Below are 24,417 nucleotides of genomic sequence, written 5' to 3'. Positions count from 1 at the left end.
CCTCCTGGCCAGGGGAAAGCATGGGCTTGTGTGGGTGTCAAAACCTAATCACCACCATAAGGACATTCTCTGCATACTGTACAGCAGCTCCTCCACAGGCCATGAAAGGACTGGAGGTGTGACCCTAACCTCTAAAATGCTCCATACATACACATGCACGCGCACGCGCACACGCACGCACACACACACACACACACACACACACACACACACACACACACACACACACACACACACACACACACACACACACACACACACACACACACACACACACACACAACCTTCCGGGAAAAGTGGCATGTCTTACTGCACAGAGGTTGAGAACTATGGTTGGGGGATGGGGGTGCCAGAGGGTCAAGGTGTTGATAGAGTCCTTCCATATTCTGTTATTTCAGTGGTGAAGGGTGACAGGGAACAATCTGCAGCCCAAGAAGAGAGTGACTGGCTAAATAGCACATGAGGGGGTGCCAGAGGTTACGGGTGTCTTGTAATCTTGAGCAGGGTGACATCAGCCACAATCCTACTCATCTGTGCAGCCAAGCAGACAACAGTTGTTGGCACATTGACAGACATCCATTCTCCACTGCCAGGACCAAGTCCCACAGTCATTTTGATTTCTAACGAAACACACATGCTCTATTACCATGATTACTTCATTTCCTGTTTACTAGCACATTGACCTTTGCACACTTTCACTCTGACATAGGCCAAGAAAGACACCATTCAAGGTAATGGACACTGTGAAACAAAAGCAGGAAGGTGACGTGGAGGAGGTGCGTAACTGGGAATGAAGTTTAGTCCAGAGGACTAATTACGCCAAGACGTCCTTAATGGATACCTACTGGGACCTCCACAGTATCCCTGTGTGTGTGTGTGTGTGTGTGTGTGTGTGTGTGTGTGTGTGTGTGTGATAGTTCATTATGCGATAGTTAGGTCAGTCTCAGGTCAGTTATTAAACAAATTGAAAATACATTCCCAACAATGGAAATGCTTAATTTCCTTTCAGATCTTTTCAAAAGGGACAAAGAGACATCAATGTACGCACACCAAAGCACTCACAGTTTTACACAATGCTTGATTTCAAGTCACTGATGTTTTTCACACATTTTTTTTTAATGTTTCTAGCTGTTCTGGCTTTTCAATTACTGGATGACTGCATCCACAAAGAACACTTGCAGTTAACTAACAAGAACGACAAGAACAACAAAAACAGGCTTCAGATTCCTTAACATGTAATTTAACTGCTGTTATCACATGTTTGTGACTATATCTTACAAATGTTAAAAGTGTGATGAACATTGTGCACTGCAGCAATCACAATACTGTAATTCCATTGGGAAAAGTGTGAAAAGGTCGCCATCTTGTGGACTGTCTCATTAACACGTTTACAGTAGCAGCAAAGGAAGAGCAGGCACAGGTGTCAAGGAGACAATTATTACCTTGGAATGGAGCTAATGCTGATCTCAGCGATAACTAACTTAGCATTCTGCTCTTTCTTAAGAGCAGTGATTTAAAACTGACTGTAGATGTTACGACATGACTTTCACAGTTGAGTACAATGTACACTTGACATAAGGGCAACTTCATGTAGTGTTACCCATGATCAAACCAGTGCTGGCAGATCAATAATGAAGGAAAGAAAAGGTTAGAACATATAATTATATCATGTTGCTTGATATCTATCCATTCCAAAAACTAAAGTTCAGTTTGAATGTAGGTTACAGCACAATGATTGATGGTGAAGTGAGTGAGCTGTTTCAGAGAGCTCTGACTGCACCTGAATGAAGATTGCCTTGGCACATATACACGTGACTCCCAGCCCAGGCCTCAGGACGACTCTCAAACCAGTCTGATGTCATTCCTGCATCAGGCACAGCACACAGTGCCCTGGGCCAAACGGCCTGCCTTCTTACACCCAATGATGGGAATATTTACTTTTTATCACACTCTACCCGCATACCTGCATTTAGCAGTATGCTCAAGCTAGCGAGTCAGCTTAAATAAGAACTGGTCATATATAATGACTTAATCGTGGGCTTAAATAAGGGTTTAATGCTAAATTGCCACCAGAATGGATGAGCAAAAGTTATGACAAACCTTAAAGGATCACAGTTAAATTCAAGACATGTGAGTTCTCCTCATTGCTATGCAGAGACACAGTCCAAAGGTGTGGCCCCACAGCTAAAATAGCTTTTGTTTCAGTGGATTAAATCTATGTGAATCAATCATTGGAGCCTAGATTTAAACTGAACTTTAGTTCTTGGAATGGATGGTACCAAGAAACATGTTATAATTCTGTATCCACCTCCTTTCCTTAATTCTCACCATCAGATAAAAAAAAGAATACTGGTATTATTTATATTATTTGGCATATGGCACTATTTGACACTATTTTCCCCCCATCTCTGTTTTGTTTCTCTTTTAGTCACTGCAATAATTGTCAAATGTCATTACAATCGAATATATATATATGTGTATATATATATATATATGTGTGTGTGTGTGTGTGTGTGTATATATATATATATATATATATATATATATATATATATATATATATGCACCTGTGACAACGATCATTGCTTATAAAAGTAGACTTATGAGTTAGCCACAACCTTTTGTGCGGTCTAACTTCATACAGTAAACGCTCATCAAAGACTGGTTTAATTAAGTGCTTGCCTGACACATCCTCTGTGCAGACCACCTCTACCGGTTTTTCCTGAAGATGTGCCCAAGGCTTATCAGGTCTAGGGAAACAATGTAAATGGCATGAATTAAAGCAGTAAGGACTCGTCGCATTCGGAGCAGCAGTCACAGGACGACGGTGAAGATTCTCTGTTGGGCTTGCTATCAACCTGTCTCGTGGTATTTGTAAATATTTGGTAACTTGGTTGTTGTGGTCTCTCGAATGAATCCGCAAAAAGTTGCGCTGATTGGGGCGTGTATCTTTTCCATGTCTCAACACGGCATGTTCGAGGTTAAGGACGTCTGCATTTACCTCACATTCGCAGGTAAGTCATTGAAGTTGTTCTTTAGAAACATTTGATGAAGTGAAATGTTACTTCACAAGTCATCTAGATTATTACACTTGTGTAACTGCATAGTTTCAGGAGGAATCGGTGAGGTGCGCAGCAAGACAGGTGAGTTGTGTACGATATGTCAGTTCCAGTCAAGTCGTTGTAATATGTCGTGTGCCTCTATGAATAAAATCAGATTTTCCTAACAAAGTATATGTATTTCAATTAAGTTATGACATTAATTTGGATTGCAGACAATGTATTTGCACAGGCAATCTTACACCTGAGTAACCTGTTGCAAATGCCTGACATGTTGATTCTTCACTTTCCCAAAATGTCTTATAGATTTCATGAATTCCGTGTCATCATAGGATAAACATTAAATAAGCTATTGCTGAATTGCAATACAGAAGGTAAGACCACACTACATGATAAGACATGTACTCATGACACAGATCTCCACCCAGAACTGAAGCAATGCTAACATAATGCAGTAGCCCTGTATTCTCTACTCATGTTTCCAGTCTTACTAGCTCCCCATACAGCTAGAATCTTTGCCTGAGATGTGTGCAACAATTTCAGTCATTGTTTCTGGTAGTATGTGTAGCAAATACTTCAACAACTACAGCTCACTGTAGATCAATGATTTTACACACAGTTTTAGGGTTTGAGTATATGACTCTAAGTCCCATAAACCTACAGTAACATGAATTTGAATGTTTTTTTGCCAGACTAATTTCTATACTTGGAATAGCCAGGGGGCAGTGCTGAGTCGTTGATACAGAACCCTTGTATGATTGTATGACATGAGAAAGGGCTGTCTCGGTGGTGTTGCCACATGCAAGGGAACCATCACTATTTTAGGTATGTTGGTGAACCAGCTCAACTGATGCATCCTCTTAACACTGCTTCCTCATTCGACTCACAAGGAAGTATAAGGTGTGGGATCCTGTGTTTTCCACTTGACTGCAACCCAGTATGACTTAATAAAGAAGCAGTGAAATTACAGTATTACAATGAAAACATCACAACGTAGATTTTCTTTCTTTTTTCTCTCTCACACTATTGCACAATTAAAAATACATGCGCAAATGAGTCAACAAAAGTTATTTTTTACCGGTGGAATAAAGATTAGTTGAATAATCTGTGTACAATTTGAGGCCAACCTACAAACTGTGTAAACAGGTTTCTCTGGTAACAGGTGTAACTCGGATAGTGTTGGGTTGGTTTGTAATGCAAATATTGAACAGGGGTCCAACTGGTACAGTTTCAGAACAAACACATGAAGGACAGGAATTATAGAACTGGATATGTGGTGGATGCAGCCCTTCCTTGGTCCAAATGTGTGTGAGATGCAGGCGAACCAGGATATCATAACAAGCCTGTAATATGGTACAGGGAAGAGGCAGGAAGATGAAAAGTAACATGTTCTCAGTATTAGAGGGCATGTTTGACATACAATATGTAGTATTCCCGGTCTTCGATTAGCATTGGAAAGGGATTGAGAGACCTGTTTTCAATTATCTCTTGAAACATGACTTTCTGTCAAATGTTTGTATAATATATTCTAAAGAGAACTGTAACTGTTGACAATAAATGCACTAAAGCAAATTCCATTGAGTCAATTTTTATTTCATTATTTCCAGGTTGAGTCAATTGCAGCCACATAAAACTCTAAATATCTAGTTTCTGGTCAAGGCATCAATCTTCCTGTTGTATCATCGTTGGTATAAATTAGATTTATGCCACTATAGAAATGTGATACAGATCCTCTGACTGAATACAAGTGACAATGTTCTTTACAAGCGTAGTGTGCAGGAGTTTGTTTCACTATAAATAAACCATGAATCATAACCCATGCAAATGTTGATACAGTTTATTGATTTTGAGATGGTAAAAGCAAATCCTTTACTCAGTTCACTTAAAAAAAAAAAAGAAAAAGAAAAAAAAAAAGATCTCAATTACAGTAAATGCCAACACACACCTTATGATCACCGTAGATTGCATACAGGCCCTGGATTGCAAAAATAGTTGTCTTAACACTCAATTTCTGTTCGGATTGCACTCAAAGCCAAAAGGACAATCGATGCACAACAACCATCAATACATACTGAACTTACATCCTGATAGGTACTGTACACTGTATGTTTTCTACGTCAATAGTCAACATATTCCACACGATGGTGCTATTATCACATCAGTGTGACTACTCCTTCAGTGTTGGGCGGTAGTACTGCCCTTCACATCCTGTTATTAACTTAAAAAGAGTTGAGATTCCCCATTATCAACATGTCCCTGAAAAATCATACATATGGCACAAATCCCATCCGGCGAACAACAATCAGCACATTGTACAGATGTAGATATTACTCAGTCTCTCTGACACACACAAACTAAACACCTCATACAGTAGGCAGGAGCGACGAACTTGGACAAAGCATATCAACAACAGTATAAACACTGTAAAATACAGACTTGGATTAAGATCAATCAATGGATAACAAATATATTAAAAAAAGGAATGGGATATAATTTAATCAAACAAGGAAGTGTATTGTTATTTGGATATCATAATACATGATGAGAACATGTTGATGACCATTTTACAGTAGATGTGAAAGTCCCTCTAAACCTGAATACTTCCCTATAGTATGAAGTCTGCCAATTTGAAGTGTGTTCACTATTTCTACTGCCCACTATCAAGATCCTTAATCAATATGATAAGAAACTGACTAACTGGCCATAGGGCAGTTTATACCAGCACACACCCAATAAGTCCCTTTGAGTAGGATCGGACAGAGCTCACGGTCTAGCTAACTTCTCTGGTTCATTCTGTAAATGATTGAAACTTCCCTTCACAGACATATATTTCTATCCTGGGAATGGAATTTGTTTTTGCAGCACACAGGAAGTGATACACACATCTAAGTGAGGGAGAAATAGAGAGGGGGGAGGGTGGAAATGAGATAGAGATCATGTTTCTGTGTGTGTGCGTGTGTGGATTGAAGATGGAATCGACAGGAAAAGCGAGAAAAAACTGATGTAAAATGATAATATAATATAATTAAAAGCTCCCTTTCTGGGTCCATCATCCCTGTGACTTGGTGAGCAGTCGAGCCGAGGAGAGGAGAGTACAGTGGTGTCAGCGATAAGCCCATTCCAGGAGCACAAACACATATTCAGACATGATTTGCACTTCAACACTTCAAATAACAGACACTGAAAGTTTAGAAAAAACATGACCTGCAAACACAATTATAAATTCATGTTTGGCACAGACCTGCAATGTACATGCATCTAATTCTTACTGGTCCACTATATTTTTGTAAAGCTGAGAGCATGTACCTGTTTTGGTTTGTAAACGGTCAAGCTGATATAAAATACTGATGGAAAATAATTAAATATATTATGGGGCAATATTTTGATCATCCACAAACACTTCATTGTTGGCCTCTGTGGTGGCTAAGCGTTTGTTGGTGGTTTGGTGGCAATAGTTTAATAGAGAACAGAAATGCAGTACACAGGAGTACACTTTCAGTAAGCATGCACATAGAAACACTGAACCAGAGCCGTATGTCATTGTCCCATAACACTCCACTTGCACCAAGTCCTCAGTTGAAGTAGGGACAAATGCCAGCCTCTCACAAGCAAAAGACACAGATGGAGAGGCCATTTACAGCCAGCTACAAGTCCAGAAATCATCACCACCTTCTCCTCTGGACTAGAAAGCAGTAAACACAAAAGCCAATGACCCAGTATCTTGATATAGGTTTCCTTTTTTGTGTGTGAATAAAATGCTAAAAATGTGTCCCTCGAAAAAGAGTAGCATAGGCAGTGCAGCACATACAGTATACTGGCCCTGGTGTGTTGTTGAGCCTTGATGCACAGCACGACAGAGGACAGGACTGAAGCCTGGGAGTGCATAGAGCCGCATGGACGCCATCTTGGATCAAAGACGGGCAGCAGCAGCAGCCATGTTGGGTCAAACATACGCACATCCCCACAGAGAGAGAGAGAGAGAGAGATAATAGAGACGGAGATTGCACAGTTACATCCAGCAAAGGCCTGATCCACAGACAAACGCAACACCAGCATACGACGACGACGACAGCCAAAAGGGACACTTCCCTCTCTCTTGTCTCCACGTCAACAGCTAACAACCAGGAGTTCATGTCACAAGGCATCTCCTTTGGGTTGTCCTGATGTGGAGCCAATCAAAGAAAAAGGAAACAAAACTAAAAGGAAAGATGAGCGTGAGTTCAGCTATCCTGAACTCTTGGCCAACTCAGAGGGGGGAAAATCCCCCTCCCCCTCTCCCCGCCGTCAACTCAGTAAATTGTCTCAAGGCCCTTGGTCAATCGAGAGTGATGGAGATTTAAAAATACAGCAACAATGAGTAAAAAATGGAAATAAAATGAAGAACCTCATGTCTGGACAGCATGGAGAGCCTGGGTCACTGCCTGTAGTAGGCACCTGGAGGAGACAGGAGAGGGAAGGACATCAAACTCAGGCTTTTAGTAGAACCTTTATACAAATGGATCTGAAGCAGTAGAATCTGCCTGGAGATGTGATCTAATATGGGCATTTAGCCCATGCAGTGCCGCCTCTCCCTATATGCAGACTACACGCTGCACGTAGAACAGTAAATGTGTTGGTGACAGTTTTCTCGCTTAGGGCCCCATAACAGGTTGAGCTGGCACTGATGAATGTCAACCGTACGACATGCTGGACATACTGTACAAGATGACTGCAGGAAGAGAGCTGTTAAGATCAGCATTCTGGTTTATTCTACGGGCATTTAGTTTTTTCCCCGCATTAGATACTCCCTAACCGACATAATGTAAGGTTAGGCCTAACTAGAGCCTGGGCCTCAAGTAGATGGACTAACCTTTGTATGCAGCCTCAGGCCTGGATGGAGCGCGGGGAGCGTAGGGGGTCTCTGAGTAGCCGTAGCTGGAGTCCACATTCTCATAGTCATGTGTGTGAGGTTGAGGAGGCCTGAGAGACAGAGAGATGTCATTATAGATACATCAATGAAAACAACAATGTATTTTGATAATATTGTAATAAAGGTGTAATAATGTAGTTACAGTATAAGGGTGTTATAATGATTTAACAAGGAGAGAAAATACCTGGCTGGCTTTTGGTGGTTCCGAGGTCTCTGGGGTTCATATTCCTCTCGTGATCTGGGCCTCACAACCTCCTCTGAGCTTGGCTGCAACACACACACACAAAAAACATTTATCTGTGGTCTGGTCTTTCCATTATCAAACAGCACACACTCCTGAGAGCCAACGACAAGGTCAATCAACTGTATGGTTGTGTTACCATGGCACTCCCAAGGCAAAGCCACATTGTGTCAACACAACAATATCAAACTCCCTAGTGATAACTTTCACAATGATGTCCTAGTAGAAAGTCACCTTGTAGTCTCCTCCCTCTGGCCTCCTCCTCTCCATCCCCTGCTTCTCTTTCTCCTTGTCTCTGGACTTCTTATACTCCTTCTTCTCCTGCTCCATCAGCAGCCGGGCGATTTCCTGCCAACACATCCACAACCAGGTTACAGTACAGTACACGAACACACACACAAAGTTGTCTAAAATAGGATTTTGTCTGTACATGATCAAGGGATACACTAACTCGAGGGTAACACTGGCACTGACGTGATTTGTTGGCATAGTAACAGAGTTGAGTGACAGTGAGAGAGAGAATGAGATCAGAAAGCAAAAGCATGCGCAATAAAGTAGGAGAGAGAGAGAGAGGGAGAGGGAGAGAGAGAGAGAAAGAGGGAGAGAATGAGAAAGAAAATGGATGAGACGGATGTTTCCACAGGCTAGCCGCCAACTCACCTCATCCTGTGCCACTTGAGCCGCACGCTTGTCAACCTGACTTGCCTGGAACCCAAAAACAATCCAGAAAACAACTGAGTCACATGTGGGCAGAACGTTCTGTTCTCTTCTCCATGCAATAACATAGGAAGTGACTGGTGAGTCCTCTTCATCGACTTGTAAAAGATAAGGAAAGCTCTAGTCTAAACGGTGGTACGCATACTCAAAATATGCAAACAAAACAGGGACTTCACTGGTGAATGTGTAACCCAATTATTGAAGTTGGACCCCATCTAAAAAAGTTTATTTTCTAAATGTTTATTATTATTATTTTTTTTATATTTATGGCTACTGTTTTGTAATGTTTTCAACATATAGGAAACATTGGCACAGGTCGACTGGATGATGGCTGAGACTGTTCCTCTACTGTAATAAGAGTGTTACAACATTGCAGTAAGGGTGTTATGGATTGTAATAAGGGTGTTATAAAGGTTGTGATGGGCCACCTTCATTTCCTCCTCCTGCAGCTTCCTGGCCACCTCCATGTCCCTGAGCTCCTGATCTCTCTGATCCCGCAGGTCCAGGCGTGTGATGCCCTGGGTGGCCTCGGTCAGCACGTACTCCCCGCCACGCACAATACGCCCTGCAGGGGGCGCAACATACACACACACACAGTCAGCATAGACACACAGCCGTAGGTGTCATCCCAGTCTCGTCCTCTAGGGCTGCAGTGGTTTCTATCACTGGCGTTATAATCAATGTCTGTTTTATGCCTGACTGACAATGAATTAGCCAGGGATCTCTTGCTAATCAATGGCACTAATGGATCAGTTGCAGACAGTAGGGCAGGCAAAAAATAACCAGCCCACCAGCACTGCAGCCTTTGAGGAGTAGAACTGGGGTGCAACTATTGGACTATACAGGTAGTTCACTCCACAGATTCAGCCCACATCTCACACAGGACCAGCAGCAGCAGATTCAACTGGTTCAAAGAGTCTGTTTGCACGCTCAGTGTGTCTGAATCAAAGGCTCAAGATGTCATGAATTACAGCGGGAATCATCATCATCACCACCATCATCATCATATCTGGGAAGGAGTGGAGAGGAAGAGGAAGAAGATGAGTGTATGTTTAGATATTATTATGTTAGAAGGCCAGCCCACCACCTGAAGCACCCAGCATTTGCACCACATCCACATTCACACACACACGGGCCCAGCGCCAAGCCCAGTGGTGGGCCGTACCTGGCTCCCTGTCTCTAACAGGGTGAGTGTGGGCGCGTTCCCTGGCAGGGCCCTCTCCATAGGGCTCCCTGTGTTCCCTCCTCTCCCCTCTCCCTTCTCCTCCGCTCCGGGATTCCTCCTCAAACACCTCCCCACCAGTGCCAGAGTGGAGCCTCAGCCCAGCCCTGGCCCTCCTCTCCCCCTCATCATCATCATCATCCTCCCCATACCAGGGCCTGCTGTGGCTGGGGACACGGTCGTGGTCATCCCCCTCCTCATCCAGCCCTGGCTCTCTGCTCCTGGTCCTCGCTCTGTGGCTGTCTTTGTCCTGCTCTCTTTGTCCCTCCCTACCTTTTCTCTGTCCGTCTCTTTCCCTCTCCTTGTGCCTCCAGGGCTCTCGCTCTCTGTCCTGCCGCCTGTCCCTTTCCCTGTCTCTCTCCGTGTCTCTGTCTCTCTCCCTGTCTCCCCTGTCTCCCTCCCTGTCTCTCTCCCTGTCTCCCTCCCTGTCTCCCTCCCTGTCTCTCTCCCTGTCTCTCTCCCTGTCTCCCCTGTCTCTCTCCTTGTCTCCCCTGTCTCTCTCCCTGCCTCCGTCTGTATGTCTCTCCCGTTCCCTCTCCTTCTCCCTGTCTCCCTCCCTGTCTCCCCTGTCTCCCTCCCTGTCTCTCTCCCTGTCTCCCTCCCTGTCTCTCTCCCTGTCTCCCTCCCTGTCTCCCCTGTCTCTCTCCCTGCCTCCGTCTGTATGTCTCTCCCGTTCCCTCTCCTTCTCCCTGTCTCTCTCCAGGGCAGTGTTTGGCTGGGGCGGCCTTGGGGGTTTCTCCTTCCTCCTCACAGCCCTCTCCCTCTCCCCATCCCCCCTCTCCCCATCCCCCCTCTCCTCTCTGGCTCTCCTGGGCTCCTGGCTGCCTGGGGGGTAGGTGGACGGTTCCCCCCTCCGGCCGTGGCCTCTGTGGGGCTCAGTGGGCGGGTAGTCTGGGTACCTGTCCCCTGGGTACCTGTGCTTGCCCCTGGAAAGGTGCTGCTGCTCAGGGTAGGGGTCTGCATGCCTGCCCCTGCCGCCCTCCGCCACCAGATAGTGCTCTGGGTATCTGGAGCGACTGTGTGGTTCTACATGATAGTGTCTGGGGTCGTGTCTAGTCCGGTTGGGCTCAGGAGGGCGTTCAGGGCGTGGGCCTGGGGGGCGAGGGGACTCTGGTTTGTCCAGGTCCCGGGCAGCTCGGCAGGCTGGGAGGGTGGAGGGTGGGAGGGGGTGGTGGTGGTGGTGTGGAGAGATAGTTGTGGATGATACATACAGAGTATGAGCCAAGCTAGGTTAGTTAATGAGCAACAGGGTTAGTCACAACAACCCCCCCCCCCCCACACACACACACACACACACACAACATAACTCGGGGAGAGAGGGAGTCATAAACATCAAGACACTGACATTAATGAGGCAGTAATAAGTGGTACAAAATGTAAATGGTAATGATGATATTCCATTAACAGTTACAAATCAATACCATGTGTATCCCATCATTGAGCTGTGGTTAAGGTGACTAAACTTAACCGTCAAAAACCCTGGCATGGGGGGTAGAACGGTATTCAGGTTATTCACGGTATGCGAATTGTTGCAATCATCGTGACCCATCCTGCTGAGTACTGACATATTGCCGGCCAACATTTGAGTGAAAACAAACGGATGGTGAAAGCGTAGGGGAAGCACCCCGGTGAGGGAGGGAGCCGGTACACTGTGAGACTGAAGTCAGCGCAATGGAATGTCAGTCATTCAGCAGCCGTTAGACCAGCTAATCTGATCAACAGAAACAGCTCTGTTTACTTTGAACTTTTGAAAAAAAAAAAAAAAAAAAAAGGCAAAGTGAGAAACCAAACAATCTGCATATTGCACCTAGCTCTGCCTGACATCATTCTTCATTCAAACGGTCTGCATTCACCGCTGAACGAGGGTGAGGCTCAGTAATGATGGTTTAATTAACAGTAGGCTTATGTTGTTGATGAAGGCGAGTCACGCTCTAAATGTAGCGTCCCTGGGTAGCTTCTGTTTACCCTCTGTTTCCTTTCCCCCTCTTCACACCTCTCTCTCTCTCTCTTCCTCTTTCTCATTCACTAGTTATTTATTTATCTCCAGGGAGGAGATAGGAGACAGGCCGGGTTTTCATTTGTGTCTCTCTGATTTGGAGGATTAAGACAAACACGGCAGTGCCCCCTCATTTCCTGAGAGGGGCGGCCAATTACACAGCCTAGGGAAACGCAACACCAGTGATAAGATGTGTGTGTGTGTGTGTGTGTGTGTGTGTGTGTGTGTGTTAGGAGCAGTATGAGAGCAACAAGGCATTCAGTCTTAAAATGGTGGCTTCTATGAAAAGACTGTCACATGATAGAGATTGTGAGGGGGTGAGATTACATAGAAAAGGAAGCTTGGAGGGGTGCCACAATGTTAACAAGCAAACGCACAGATGACGTTGCTACTACCATGATGCATTGAGGTGTCATTCTTTTCTCTGAAAAGGACAGAAATAGAGGCTAAACTGGTCTTTGTCTGTGAAGGGTGGAATGGAATACCACAGCTCTGCCAGTCTGCCTGTACCGCGCACGCGCGCACACACACACACACACGCGCACACACACAAGAATGGTTGCATAACCAACAAGGTTCTGCAGCAAACCCAGTCAGGCAGACAGGAACACATGGAGTGAGAGGGTGGGGTAGTCATGTCTATATGGGGCTAGCTCTGGGCTAGAGGCACGTCTACAGGAAGAGGCCTATTGCTGGGACAGAAGGCTGTGGGAACACTGCTGGCCGCACTGGCCATCCCTACAGCTCTACTCATATCAACGCACACAACCAGTGTGACCACAACCAAAGCCTCAACTGTGACCAACCTGTAGCACCCTCACTGTGAAGCCTAGAGAAGTTTAACCTCTTAAAACAAAATCGGAAAAAAACAAAATCGGAAAAAAAAGCCAAATGATGTCAAATAGGTGCATCTGTAACTGAAGACGGAAGGATTGAGGTACAAAAGCTAGAAAGGGGTACATTGAAGTATCCAGCTTTTAGATCAGTCTTTAGACACATTTCTGATGGTTTAAAATAGAATATAAGCATTACGAAGTCAAAGCTGCACAAAACACTTGCCTCAGCTCTGAACAGAACCACACTGTGTGTGTGTGCGTGTGTGCTAGTGAAGGAGCAAGATGACAAACGACTCTCCCTCAAGGCCGCAGTCCTAAATCCTTGTCTTAAATCAGTACCACTCTCGTAACCGCATCATGCGACATCAAACACACACGATAAAGGGTCATTCCTTCTGCCACAGACAGGTGGCGCTCTACCCACCTCCTTTGTCCTCATAGTACTCCTCCTCAAAGTTGGCCTCCAGCTGCTTCTGTCTCTTCCTCTCCTCCTTCATCTCCTTCTCCTGCAGTTTACGAGCGATGGCCTGAAAACAAACAATAAAAAAAAACTCCTAACTGCTGACGCCTCCATTTGTTATTTTTTATCACCGATTTGATCACAGATTTGGGAATGATGAGAGTCAGCTGGTCTTTGTGCTGTGCCAGCGTGTGACAAACATAGGGCGTAAATAAGGACCGATTGGACTAGAGCTACTTTACATTACTAACATCAGAATGCCATTAAAGGGATGTTCCACTATAATTACATCGTAACGTTGTTTAGCACCAGCATTCAAAGAAGGACACCACCCTAGACAGTTTTGCCATGCTCTGATCGTATATTTAGGTTAATATACATTTCTGTCGGAATCTATGTATATTATTATTTAATTTTTTTTAAAGTCCATAACTACACTCAAACTCTGAAATACTTGTAAAATGTCTCGTTTTAGTTTACTGTTCTGTTTTAAACATACTCAATACATCAGACTTATTTCCTGACCAAATGAGCAAGTAGATGTCTCGCATTAATCGGCCAGTTGGATGACCCACCCGTCAGTGACCCATTGATACTGGGTGGTGACTGGAGAGTGGGCGAGGCCTCGCCCATGTTAATAGGGTGGGTGGGTAGCTGTGTGTGTGTGTGTGTGTGTGTGTGTGTGTGTGTGTGTGTAATCTTTCCTCACCGCATCCTTCTCCTCCTGCTGTCTCTGCTGCTCCGCCTGTCGGACCAGTTCCTCCTGAATCTCCTGAGCGATCTCATTATCGCTGCGCTCACTAGGTGTGTGTGTGTGTGTGTGTGTGTAAGAGGGGGGTGAAGGAGACAGAGGACAAAGCAACGGTATTAATAGCAGATACACAATGGTTAACACCTACGAACTCTGACCCACAAAGCTCCTATTAGCACCACTCAACTGTGGCTCATGATAATGCTGTTGACACCTGTAGTCCTGTCTTATTGGTCTTACACACACACACACACACACACACACGATAAACAAAAGAGGAGCGCCAACACTGATTGGGCGCTAACTGAGAACGATACCATCTCTCTCTCTCTGCCCCAGACGTCCATATCTGAGCCCGTAACACATTTCACAGCTCATGATGCTATCTGCAGCCATGTCCTTGGAGACTGTGAGCCAACATTCACTAACCACAACATCAGCTGAGGATGACGTTCACTCCTGTCGGAGGTCTCAATGTCCCAACTGGAGAATGCGGAGGTCAGTCCACAGGGAGAGAGGGAGATAATACACAGAATCTAACCATGTGATAACCTGGCAGCTAGCCAGATATAGGCCTGTATATAGCAGCCATTCTGTGTAATAATGTAGTAATAGCGGGTGTACTGCTGATTGTGATAGCTAGGCTAATCCATTGTGACTATGACAGCTCATCTGATATAAAACAGAAGTGATGGCTAAGGACGGGGCAGGACTAGCAGGTCACTGATGAATTAGATGGGCCATCTCTCTCTGTCGATCTGCCGCTGTGGTCTCCACTGACCTGACCCTGACCTGTGTGTGTGTGTGTGTGTGTGTGTGTGTGTGTGTGTGTATTCAGAAGCGCTGCATCAATCAGACTCAACACCACAGCCTGTCTTCCTGTACCACACTACATGACAATGAATCTTTCAATATGAGAAAAAAAAAACAAGCAATTATCAACATGAACTAACTGAAATGCATAGGCTGCATCAAGCTCCAAACAATCCAAGGTCAAGGTGAATCTACTGGAGGGAACCAGGACACAAATAAACTAACGACTTCTGTTGACAGTGGCCTCCTCTTCTCACCGTGTCCAAACCAGTTGTGTTGTGGCGCTTTCCCCTCACACACACCCATCAGCTAGCTGTTTGGCTACAGGAGCAAAGAGGGGAGGGTGGAAGAAGGGTTTGGCAAGGGCAGAGCGGATGGCAGCAGGAGCTCCCAGCATGCCGAGCAGCATTAGCCTGGCTGCATCGATGGTGGAGCATCTGGCCTCTCTCTTGGGGTGCTGCCCTGCTGCTAGTGCGCGTGTTAGGAGGACTGACTTTGGAACACAGCTTTCAATGCGACGTGAGTCAGCACATTTCTTTTAAAAACTAGGAGAGCACAGTAGAGCGTTTTTCTTCCATATCTAGACCCTCAAACGCTGCAGAGTTTCTATTGAAGTGAAAAGAGAACTGTGAACTGTGGCTGTTGTGTTACCATGCCAGGTGTGATTGACAGTATGTGACTCACATCGATCTCTGTTGTCTGACTGTAGGTAGTGTGTGTGTGTGTGTGTGTCACTCATGTCCCAATGTCTTGAAGGTTCCACAGCAGTAGCATACTGCATGTGTGTACATCACATGTAGCTACATGTGTGTGTTATGGGGTAATCACACTTACATATCCTTGTGCTGCCTCTTCTTCTGGGCCTTGGCCCTCAGATCCTCCTCCTCCTGCAGACGCTTGGCCACCTGCAGGTCCTGCTGCACCAGACGGCTCTTGTGGACGTTGGATGCCAAGTGGCTCTCGACTGGAGACACAAACAAACACATCACTTAGGCTGAGTAAACACTACACAAGCACCACACAACCCCGGCACCTCTCCTCAGGTCAGACCAGACCACACCGCAACACTGAGGAATGAGACATGGAATGGTCAACAACACTCAGGCTGATTTGTTTTGGTGCATATAAACCACAGGTCTAGGAAGTACTCAAGCTGAGAGGGTGTTTATTTACAGCACAGTAACATAGTTTTCCTAGAGTAAAAACATTCCTGGTCGGGTCCACTCAGCTTTGTGGATGAGAGGAAGAAAACAAACACGTTGAAGCTTCGGGCCCTGACAGTTCTAGGACCTGACTAACTCACTGAAGTGTGACGAGAGCCCCTGGACGAGGCGGTGTCATTCCAAGGCTGTGTGGAGGCACGTGGCGAGACGGAGCAGGCGGTAAATCTACCGTGCTGACGCACTCCGAGCCGGAACCTGTGGAGCATCACTCACTTTTCATTCAGCTCCACCAGGGCTGGCTATTGACCGCATTGTAGGGTTCACGAGAAAGAGACCAAATTACGCCGGAATTTACTAGAGCAGGTCTAGAGAGACGTCAATAAAGCTCCCACTCTGAGATTGCGATGACAAAGAGGGGAAGCAGTAAGTCACTGGGATATGAAAAAAGCCAGTAAACTGACATATTGATTTTAGGACAACACAGATCAATTGTGAGGGCTTTTACAGGGCCTTACAAATTTTGATGGCGAAAAGGACGTCAGAAAAGTAGATATATCATACAGTACATTCATTGCTCGAATTTTCCACGCTAAAATTGATTACTGTTGATGCCATGCCAACCTTGTCTGTCTAAGAATGCAGGATATTATATGGTTGTTGATTTTCCTACTAAAACAGCCTTGGAGAGGTCTGATATGCCTCTAATCTAAATGAAGAGAGCAGTCTGTCTAAATAATCACTACAGGCTGCCCTTCTTCTGTTCCACACTACTCAATCTAGTTCAGGGTCGTGTTCAGTCGGTGACACAATAGAAAACATTTTGAAAAATGTTTTCCTGTTTCATGCTTTACCCAAGTTCTCTGAGGCTGGCCTCTCAGAAGAAGAGGGTCTTGGACAATGCCACAGTATAACAAAGATAGGGACCCAGGACAATGACCCAGGAAATCTGAAGATGTGGACTCAACAGTGCTCGAGTGACCACAACTGAGTGCAACATTTGCACCCTGAGTGAGGGTTTTGAATCAAAACAAAGACTTTCTTTTGAGATCCACTCAAATATGCAAAAATGTTTTGATTCAGCAGAGCTGGTTGTGGAGCAGCCATCTGTTGATGTGAGTGAGGATGACACATTGCTGTGCATTTAGGGGACAGCCAAGCTGGGTGTGTGTGTCCTTCCCCATAACCTGCAGGGCAAAGGTCACACACAGACTGCCAGCTAAAACCAGTTCTGTTGCTGTGGCAGCATGGGGACCGGCCAGTGTCATGGACCACTATGGCAGCACTGATTGACAAGGGTAACAAACAGATAGACAGATAGAGAGACAGACAGGCAGACAAACACAAGGACAGACACAAGGACAGAGAGGACAGATCCAAACAGAATCCAAACAGGCAAAACACAATCGTCACTCTTCCTTCCAACCTTTATATTCTTTCCATGATTTAGACTCGGTAACAACTCTAAGGTGAAAAGCCATTTTGCCATCTTACACTTCGATAAATATGCCTAATATATTGTCTTTGAGGTGAAGAATTAGGTCATAATAGAGTGGTGGAAAAAACAATGGACTCTAACTTGAAGCTTAATCAGAGGTCTGAGTCAGTCTTAGATCTCTCTGCACTGTCTCAGCTCCAGAATGTTCCGTGTGAATGAGCCTGGGTAAGGGATATCAGGATTGATGCTATAACCCCTGGTCATCTGGGGATACTCTTTATTTGTGTGTGTGAAGGAAGATGTTTTTAAGTCTAGGCATCTTGTCATCTATTCTGGGTAGTGAGTGTCCTTTTGACCTCAGACAATAAAGACACACTGGAAGGCAGCCAACGGCAGATACTATAGTGAGATCACTATGTGGTGTACAATATATAGTAAATTCGAAACCAAAAGGAAAACATAGATCATGGTATATGTATGGACCTGATCAAAGGTAAGCCTACACAGACAACGTTCAGTACAGAAGACACCACCCTCACACACAACACAGTAGACACACACAGTACAGAAGACACTAGACAGACACAACACAGTAGACACACACAGTACAGAAGACACCAGACAGACACAACATCACAATCCCTTGTAAGCTGATTGTGCTGCCTAACTACCAATCAGACTAGTCTAGTCTGACAGTCACCCAGACAAGACTGTGCTGCACTACAGTAGATGGGCATTAACGTGATCCAGACCTGATCCAGACAAAGCGAACGCCCAACCCACTACAGACCGCCACAGCCGCACTGTACCATTGTTGTGGCTGCAGCCTAGCAGGCGTCCTGCAGCGCCAGCTAGTACAATGCAAACCCAGGCGCTGGGCTGGGATTTTACAGGCGCAAGCTAACTGCTTCCACTGACCCTGCGGTGTATGCTGTCAAGAGTTGCCGCATTGTCAGATAAAAACTGGGGCATTGGCGTATTCATTACTAACTTTTCTACCCCCCATGCATGGAAAAAATGTTTCGTAGTTGTATTATTCCTGCAAGGTACTGTAGACAAAATGTGAGCTTAGAATACAGCAGAGTAGCAATAGTCTGGGCAATTATAGACAATGTCATGTAATGGCTTTGACGTAAATCAGACATTAACAGAGGGGTTGACGGTGCATGAAGGGGACTGACTAGGCTTGGCCTACAGTACATCCCTATTCAACTGTAGGGGAGCCTATATGAAGGGGACTGACTAGGCTTGGCCTACAGTACATCCCTATTCAACTGTAGGGGAGCCTATATGAAGCCAGGAGAAGTGGCCTAAATTCCAAATAAAACCTGGTTGCATCAACCCACCCTTGGTATGGAAAAGAGAAAAGTGCTTTGTCTGTTGCAGAAAGCACTGCTTTGAGAATAGCACAGACAACCTCCAACGACTAAGGCCAAGAGATTGAAGCTGAACTCAGACCAGCCTGAGGTGTGTTTGTTCTCAGTTAGTGGAGCATGGTGTTAGCAATGCTAAGGCTTTGGGTTGGATTCCTGCTAGGACCATATATACAAAAACTTTATGCAGTCACTGTACTGTAAATCACATTGGAGGGATTCATATATTTGGTGGCATACTTACTCTCCTGCTCCTGGAGGTTATGGGCCAGGCAGTGGTCCTCCAGCACCGCAAAGTCTCGACACACTGTGGACAGACAGACAGACAGACAGACACAAAGTGAGGGGATTGTTCTGAAAGTTCGAGGCAGTCATTCAACTATACAATTAATGTTTGTCGTGAAAACAGGCTGTTCATGTGGGATACAATGCCCAGGCCTTTTGAAGAGCTGCAGGGAGTTGCTGTTGCTGTACGGACTCAGCTTGATACCTATTGTTTCATGTCCAGTGACATCCCGCCTTCCTACACACACTGTTCTTCTAAGCAGTGATAAGAACAATGTCACCACAATCAAGGACAGGAAATACACTTGAACTGAGCGTGGCAGACTCAACAAATGAGGCTGGTGCACTTTTACCACAAAAACAAGAGAAGTCCTCGTTTGTAAAAGGACGACTGGACTAACATCCACATTGACACCAAAAAGCTTTGTCAGCCAGATGTTTCTTCGGAGAGCTAAAAAAAAACCTGAAAACGGAAACTAAAAAAAAAAAAACGGAACCCAAATCTCCAGCTCTGTCTGACAGATAAGGCTATATTTATCTGTGCCTGTAAATAAAGAGAAAAGCTTGAACTGAAGCTGCGGATCTGGCATACATTGGGCCCCTTCAGACACCACAAGAAGCAGCCCTGAGGACATGCAAACCTTTTAATGAGCTTATGAGGAGGAGGGAGGTAGCAGCTTCCAGATGCACTGGCATAATGCTGACAGAATAGTTCAGATTGGGGTGAATCTGCCATGCTTGTGAATTTGTGTTGTGAAAAAGTGTTGAGGAAATAAGACCTAAGGGAAATCAAATGAAGAGAACAAAAAGAAACATGGGAGCAAAACATAAAAGATAGGCTTGGCCTACATTGGAACACAAGGAAAGAATCAAAGTTTGACAGATTGCGCTCTTCAGCAGGCATACTGTACAGTATTTAGGTTATTTCTTTGGCTTGTGTATCATGCTCAAGAGAACCATAGGGTTATAGGGGTTATAGCTGTAATAGTGGTGCTGATGTGAGAAATCATATAGTGTGATAACCATCATACTGAGATCAGCCAGATTAGCTGAGAGGCATTAGTGTATGGCTATTAGACTCCAGGCAGGAAGAACTAGTTTCTAGTTTCTGCACCATTCATCTCAGGTGATTGACATACTGTATTCAAGCAAGTAAGTAAGCATGAGTAAGGGTGAACAGCTTGTCTTTCTGCATCCAACTTCATTAGTCCACTAACGCAAACAGACTCATACAGCCTTCTGCCTCAAAGGCTAAGAACATTCTCAAAGTTACAGTATGAACACTGCTAGCGTTAGCCAAGCTAATAGCTGATGGATATTCATTATGACATCTGTTTGTTTCATACACTGGTCAGAACTGTACTCAATCCCCTTCTGTTTTACTGGGTTGAATCGGGAAATTGCTACCGTACTGTAAATTGTGTTGGAAGAAAAATAGGATGGACATCAATTCCCAAAGCGGTAAATAACTGTAAACTGTGATTATAAATATGTAATTACCCATGTCCCAATCTACTGTTGGCAGTGTGTCTGGCCAATGTCCAATTCAATAACCATATAAATGTTCACAACATACAGTAAGCCGGCTTAGTATAGGGCTTACACTCCAATCAATACCAATTGACTGAAACCTTGGTCTGTCGTATCAGTTACTCAGCTGGCTTTTAACGCTGGTTCCTCCTTCTATGCTCCTCTCATTAAACATTAAGCATCTTAGCCACAGTCCATAACCTCACACATCACACCCACAATCATCTGCTCTCAGAGATTACCTCATCCATCTAAATAATTCATAACACAAAACAGACCACAACTATGGAGCATACTGTAGCTTAAGTGTGTGTGTGTGTGTGTCTGTGTCTGTGTGTGTGTAATCTAAAGACACACCAGTAGTGGCAATATGATTGATTGCCTGCACCACAGTGACTCAAACTCTACTGACACATGGAACTGTTGCACTGGGGAGGGATGACCACAGGGTTTAGGCCTAATAGTTGAGGAATGACAGATTAGGGGGGTCAGATAGATAGCTGGGCTAGGGGGGTGGGAGAATGCCCCCCTCCCCCGCTGGGTTTGATTAACACTGAACATGTTTCCACCATATGCCTAATCTCTTTATCTAACAACTCAAGGAGATTCAGTCTAGTAAAGATAGACTTGTGTACATTGGTACTGTGTGTGTGTATATATATATATGTCTGCATGAAGATCCTTGGATGGACCATCAGTAACATTGTCCAGAGATGAAGAGTGAAGCAAAAAGAACAAGAAAAGAAAAAAAAACACAGAAAAGTGCTATACTGCATTACACTGAAGAATATCCCACCAAACCAAAGTAGCCTAGGTCTGGATATGATAACTATTTGGATGCAACAGTGCTTATTTTCCCTCTGTTGCAAATAAACCCTTGCGTCATATATAAGATGAGAGAAATTAACGAATGAGGGAGATTCCAACAACCCTGAATCACTGGGATGCATCTCTGGAGAGAGCCCGCTAGGCTAAGCAGTGGAAAAGCGTGTTCTCCAGCCATGGTCTCTTCCAGATGGACCAGCATCCCAAACATTCCATGGACTTGGGAGCAGCTGTTTCCCACTGGCAGGAAAAGTCCTTCTTTCCATCCGCAAAAAGACAGAGAATGTTTTTCTCCACAACCCATTCCGAATGGATCGAAAGCAGGCAACATCAGTGGGAAAAGTTAGGCTACTTGCATGCAATACATCCTATAAAAAGGATTGTTTCAAGCTTGATTGTACTGTCTGTCTGTAAACTGAACTGATAACTGAGCAGCTGCTCTGCTGTTGTCTCAGGGGAAAAAAGCTCAACAATCTCTACCCCTCTTAAAATACTGAATTCCATTGAGAAAACTATGAATGTGAGCTGACTTCAGTGTTGATGAGGTCACAGGGGGGGCTGCCAATATTACTAATATTACTATTACTATTACTGCCAATACTGTGTAGGCCCAACTCAGGTAGTCTTCATCATCATATCCTCAGCTTGCCAGACAACATTATCTTCACATCTTTATTCCACTAGAATTTGGGAATTGGTGTGTAGGGAATAAAATATGGAGACAATCTCAGCGCAGCTCCTTCTCTGCTTCTCAGTTTGCAATGCCCTTGTGTGGGCAAGAAAATTATTTTCAACAATATGAACTTCATGATAATGTAGGCAACATGCTGCAAGTTCATTTTGGTCCACCAATCTGAACGGTGTCCACAATATGTACCATCAATGGTCTTATCAACATAGCAACTCTACAGTTCATCTAGCTTCCTACATCAAAGACACAAGACTGTTTCAACATTTTCATTGAAAAGGTGGAAACAAGTTCGTAAAAACACATTCAATGGCCAGCAATTGACCAGACGGTGAGATCATGGCAAAACATCGGGCTCAAACAGACGAGGTGCAAAACACCAACAAAAACACCATAGCTAGCTATCTTACTAGCAAGAGAGAAAACAAACTAAGGTTGACAGCGAGGTAAAATATGACAGTATGCAGTGAATAGATACGTTGTTGTGATTCCATAATAACAAGCAACGGCCTCTGAAATGACATGTGATTACATTTCATATGTGTCAAGGACTGATGCACGCACACAACCTGCATGACCACCTGTCACTGTGTCACAAGCAGATATATAAACATACGAGGCTAGTGTGCAGGTGTACCAATGTTAGTACCTTGCTAGCAACGTAAAGCAAACATAAGGCTAGCTACCTTCTTTTACTCCAGGCATTTTTTTCTCATCGATGCTAAATTCAGCCATGTTGTCAGTGATGTGTCAAAGGCGTTCACGTTGAATTACACTTCCGCGACTTCCCGAAGGTTAACGGAGTCTGACTGATTGCTTTTTGTCATAAACCCGATTGATGATCCAGGTACGACGGGTGTCCGTTTGATTGGTTTCGGTAGACACCTCGAAATGTCGCTGCTACAAGCAAGCTAGCCGATCGCAAGTCAGATTTCTGTAAGCATCACTCCCACTAAACCCTCCCTCTTCCTCTGCAGCTGTGGATTTGATTAGCTTTTCGGCTAGCTAGCTGAGAATCTGGACAAAAAGCTTTGGGGCCATCTACGGATAGCAGGGCGGACCATGTCACTACTTTGCTTTGGAGGGAAAGAAGAGATTATCTTTCTAGATACAAAAAACGAGTTTAAAAACGAGTTTAAAATCGCATTTTCCATTGTCTTGATTTCCATAGGTTTAAAATGTGAATGTATAAGTTCTCAGTACTATATGGCTGTAATACTTTTAATATCCTTTGTTTTTATCGAATGTTTTAATCTCCTTTTATTGCATTCGTGTATGAAATGTGCTATATAGATCACACACACACACACACACACACACACACACACACACACACACACACACACACACACACACACACACACACACACACACACACACACACACACACACAGAGAGAGAGAGAGAGATGTATATCACTCTTGACACACACACACACACACTCTCTCTCTCTCTCTCTCTCTCTCTCTCTCTCTCTCTCTCTCACGCACACACACACGTGCACACACACGCACAAGCACATATAGAGAAAGAGAGAGAGATCTGTCTCTCACTCTTGACACAGGCACACACACATTGTATGTCCTAATGTGTCACTAAAACATTGGGTCATGATGTATAGGTCCAGCCTGATCGAAATCGTTGGAGAACATTTTGACAAGTGCATGGGCCACACTTATAACATGTAGTTTAGATGTCACAGTTGCTCCCCCTGGTGAAAGAAGAAGCAAATTACACAAATATAACCTTTATGTGTTAGACTCAATGGTTACGCAAAGACACTTGTGACAGTCAGATAAATGAGGATAGGTGTTTTAGTTTATTGGCAGCCCATTAATTGTACACCATCATTGTTTACCATTATCAGAAAACCTTAATGCACTAGACAGCTAATTGTCTTTGACTGTTGTATTTCAGAAGGCCAACACTATTTGGGAAACATTAAACAGCCCTGACCTTTTCACACATTGATGTATCAGATAGTTATTGCTCCTAGAGTGCAGCCACATAATTACTATGCATTCCAATAAGTCAATACATGGAGATTCAAGGCTCCTGAAGTTAACAGAAAAAAACAGCTTGAAATCATATTGCCTGGTTCTCTCTCTTTGACT

At 44.4% G+C, this 24,417-nt stretch overlaps 1 protein-coding gene across 2 annotated transcripts; it reads right to left on the bottom strand.

Annotated features, from left to right (window-relative positions):
- Nucleotides 1-4,882: 4,882 nt before the first annotated feature.
- Nucleotides 4,883-23,265, bottom strand: ccdc50a (coiled-coil domain containing 50a; the record flags this gene model as incomplete). Of its 2 annotated transcripts, XM_083671716.1 has the most annotated exons (11): nucleotides 22,990-23,265; nucleotides 19,220-19,282; nucleotides 15,839-15,968; nucleotides 14,150-14,240; nucleotides 13,405-13,507; nucleotides 9,355-9,491; nucleotides 8,870-8,914; nucleotides 8,444-8,557; nucleotides 8,153-8,235; nucleotides 7,909-8,018; nucleotides 4,883-7,493 (listed from the first exon to the last, which is right to left on the bottom strand). In XM_083671716.1, exons 1-11 carry the CDS (start codon nucleotides 23,036-23,038, stop codon nucleotides 7,474-7,476), a joined length of 945 nt encoding a protein of 314 aa, XP_083527842.1. In that variant the 5' UTR covers nucleotides 23,039-23,265. The 2 variants fall into 2 exon arrangements, with proteins under 2 accessions (XP_083527842.1, XP_083527843.1); XM_083671717.1 differs by lacking the exon at nucleotides 4,883-7,493 and having other exon boundaries at nucleotides 7,904-8,018.
- Nucleotides 23,266-24,417: the final 1,152 nt, after the last annotated feature.

The sequence above is a fragment of the Argentina silus genome, assembly GCF_951799395.1.
Source record: "Argentina silus genome assembly, chromosome: 6".
NCBI lineage: Eukaryota > Metazoa > Chordata > Actinopteri > Argentiniformes > Argentinidae > Argentina > Argentina silus.
The sequence above is the reverse complement of the archived record's forward strand: the minus strand, read 5'-3'. Positions and strand labels throughout refer to the sequence as shown.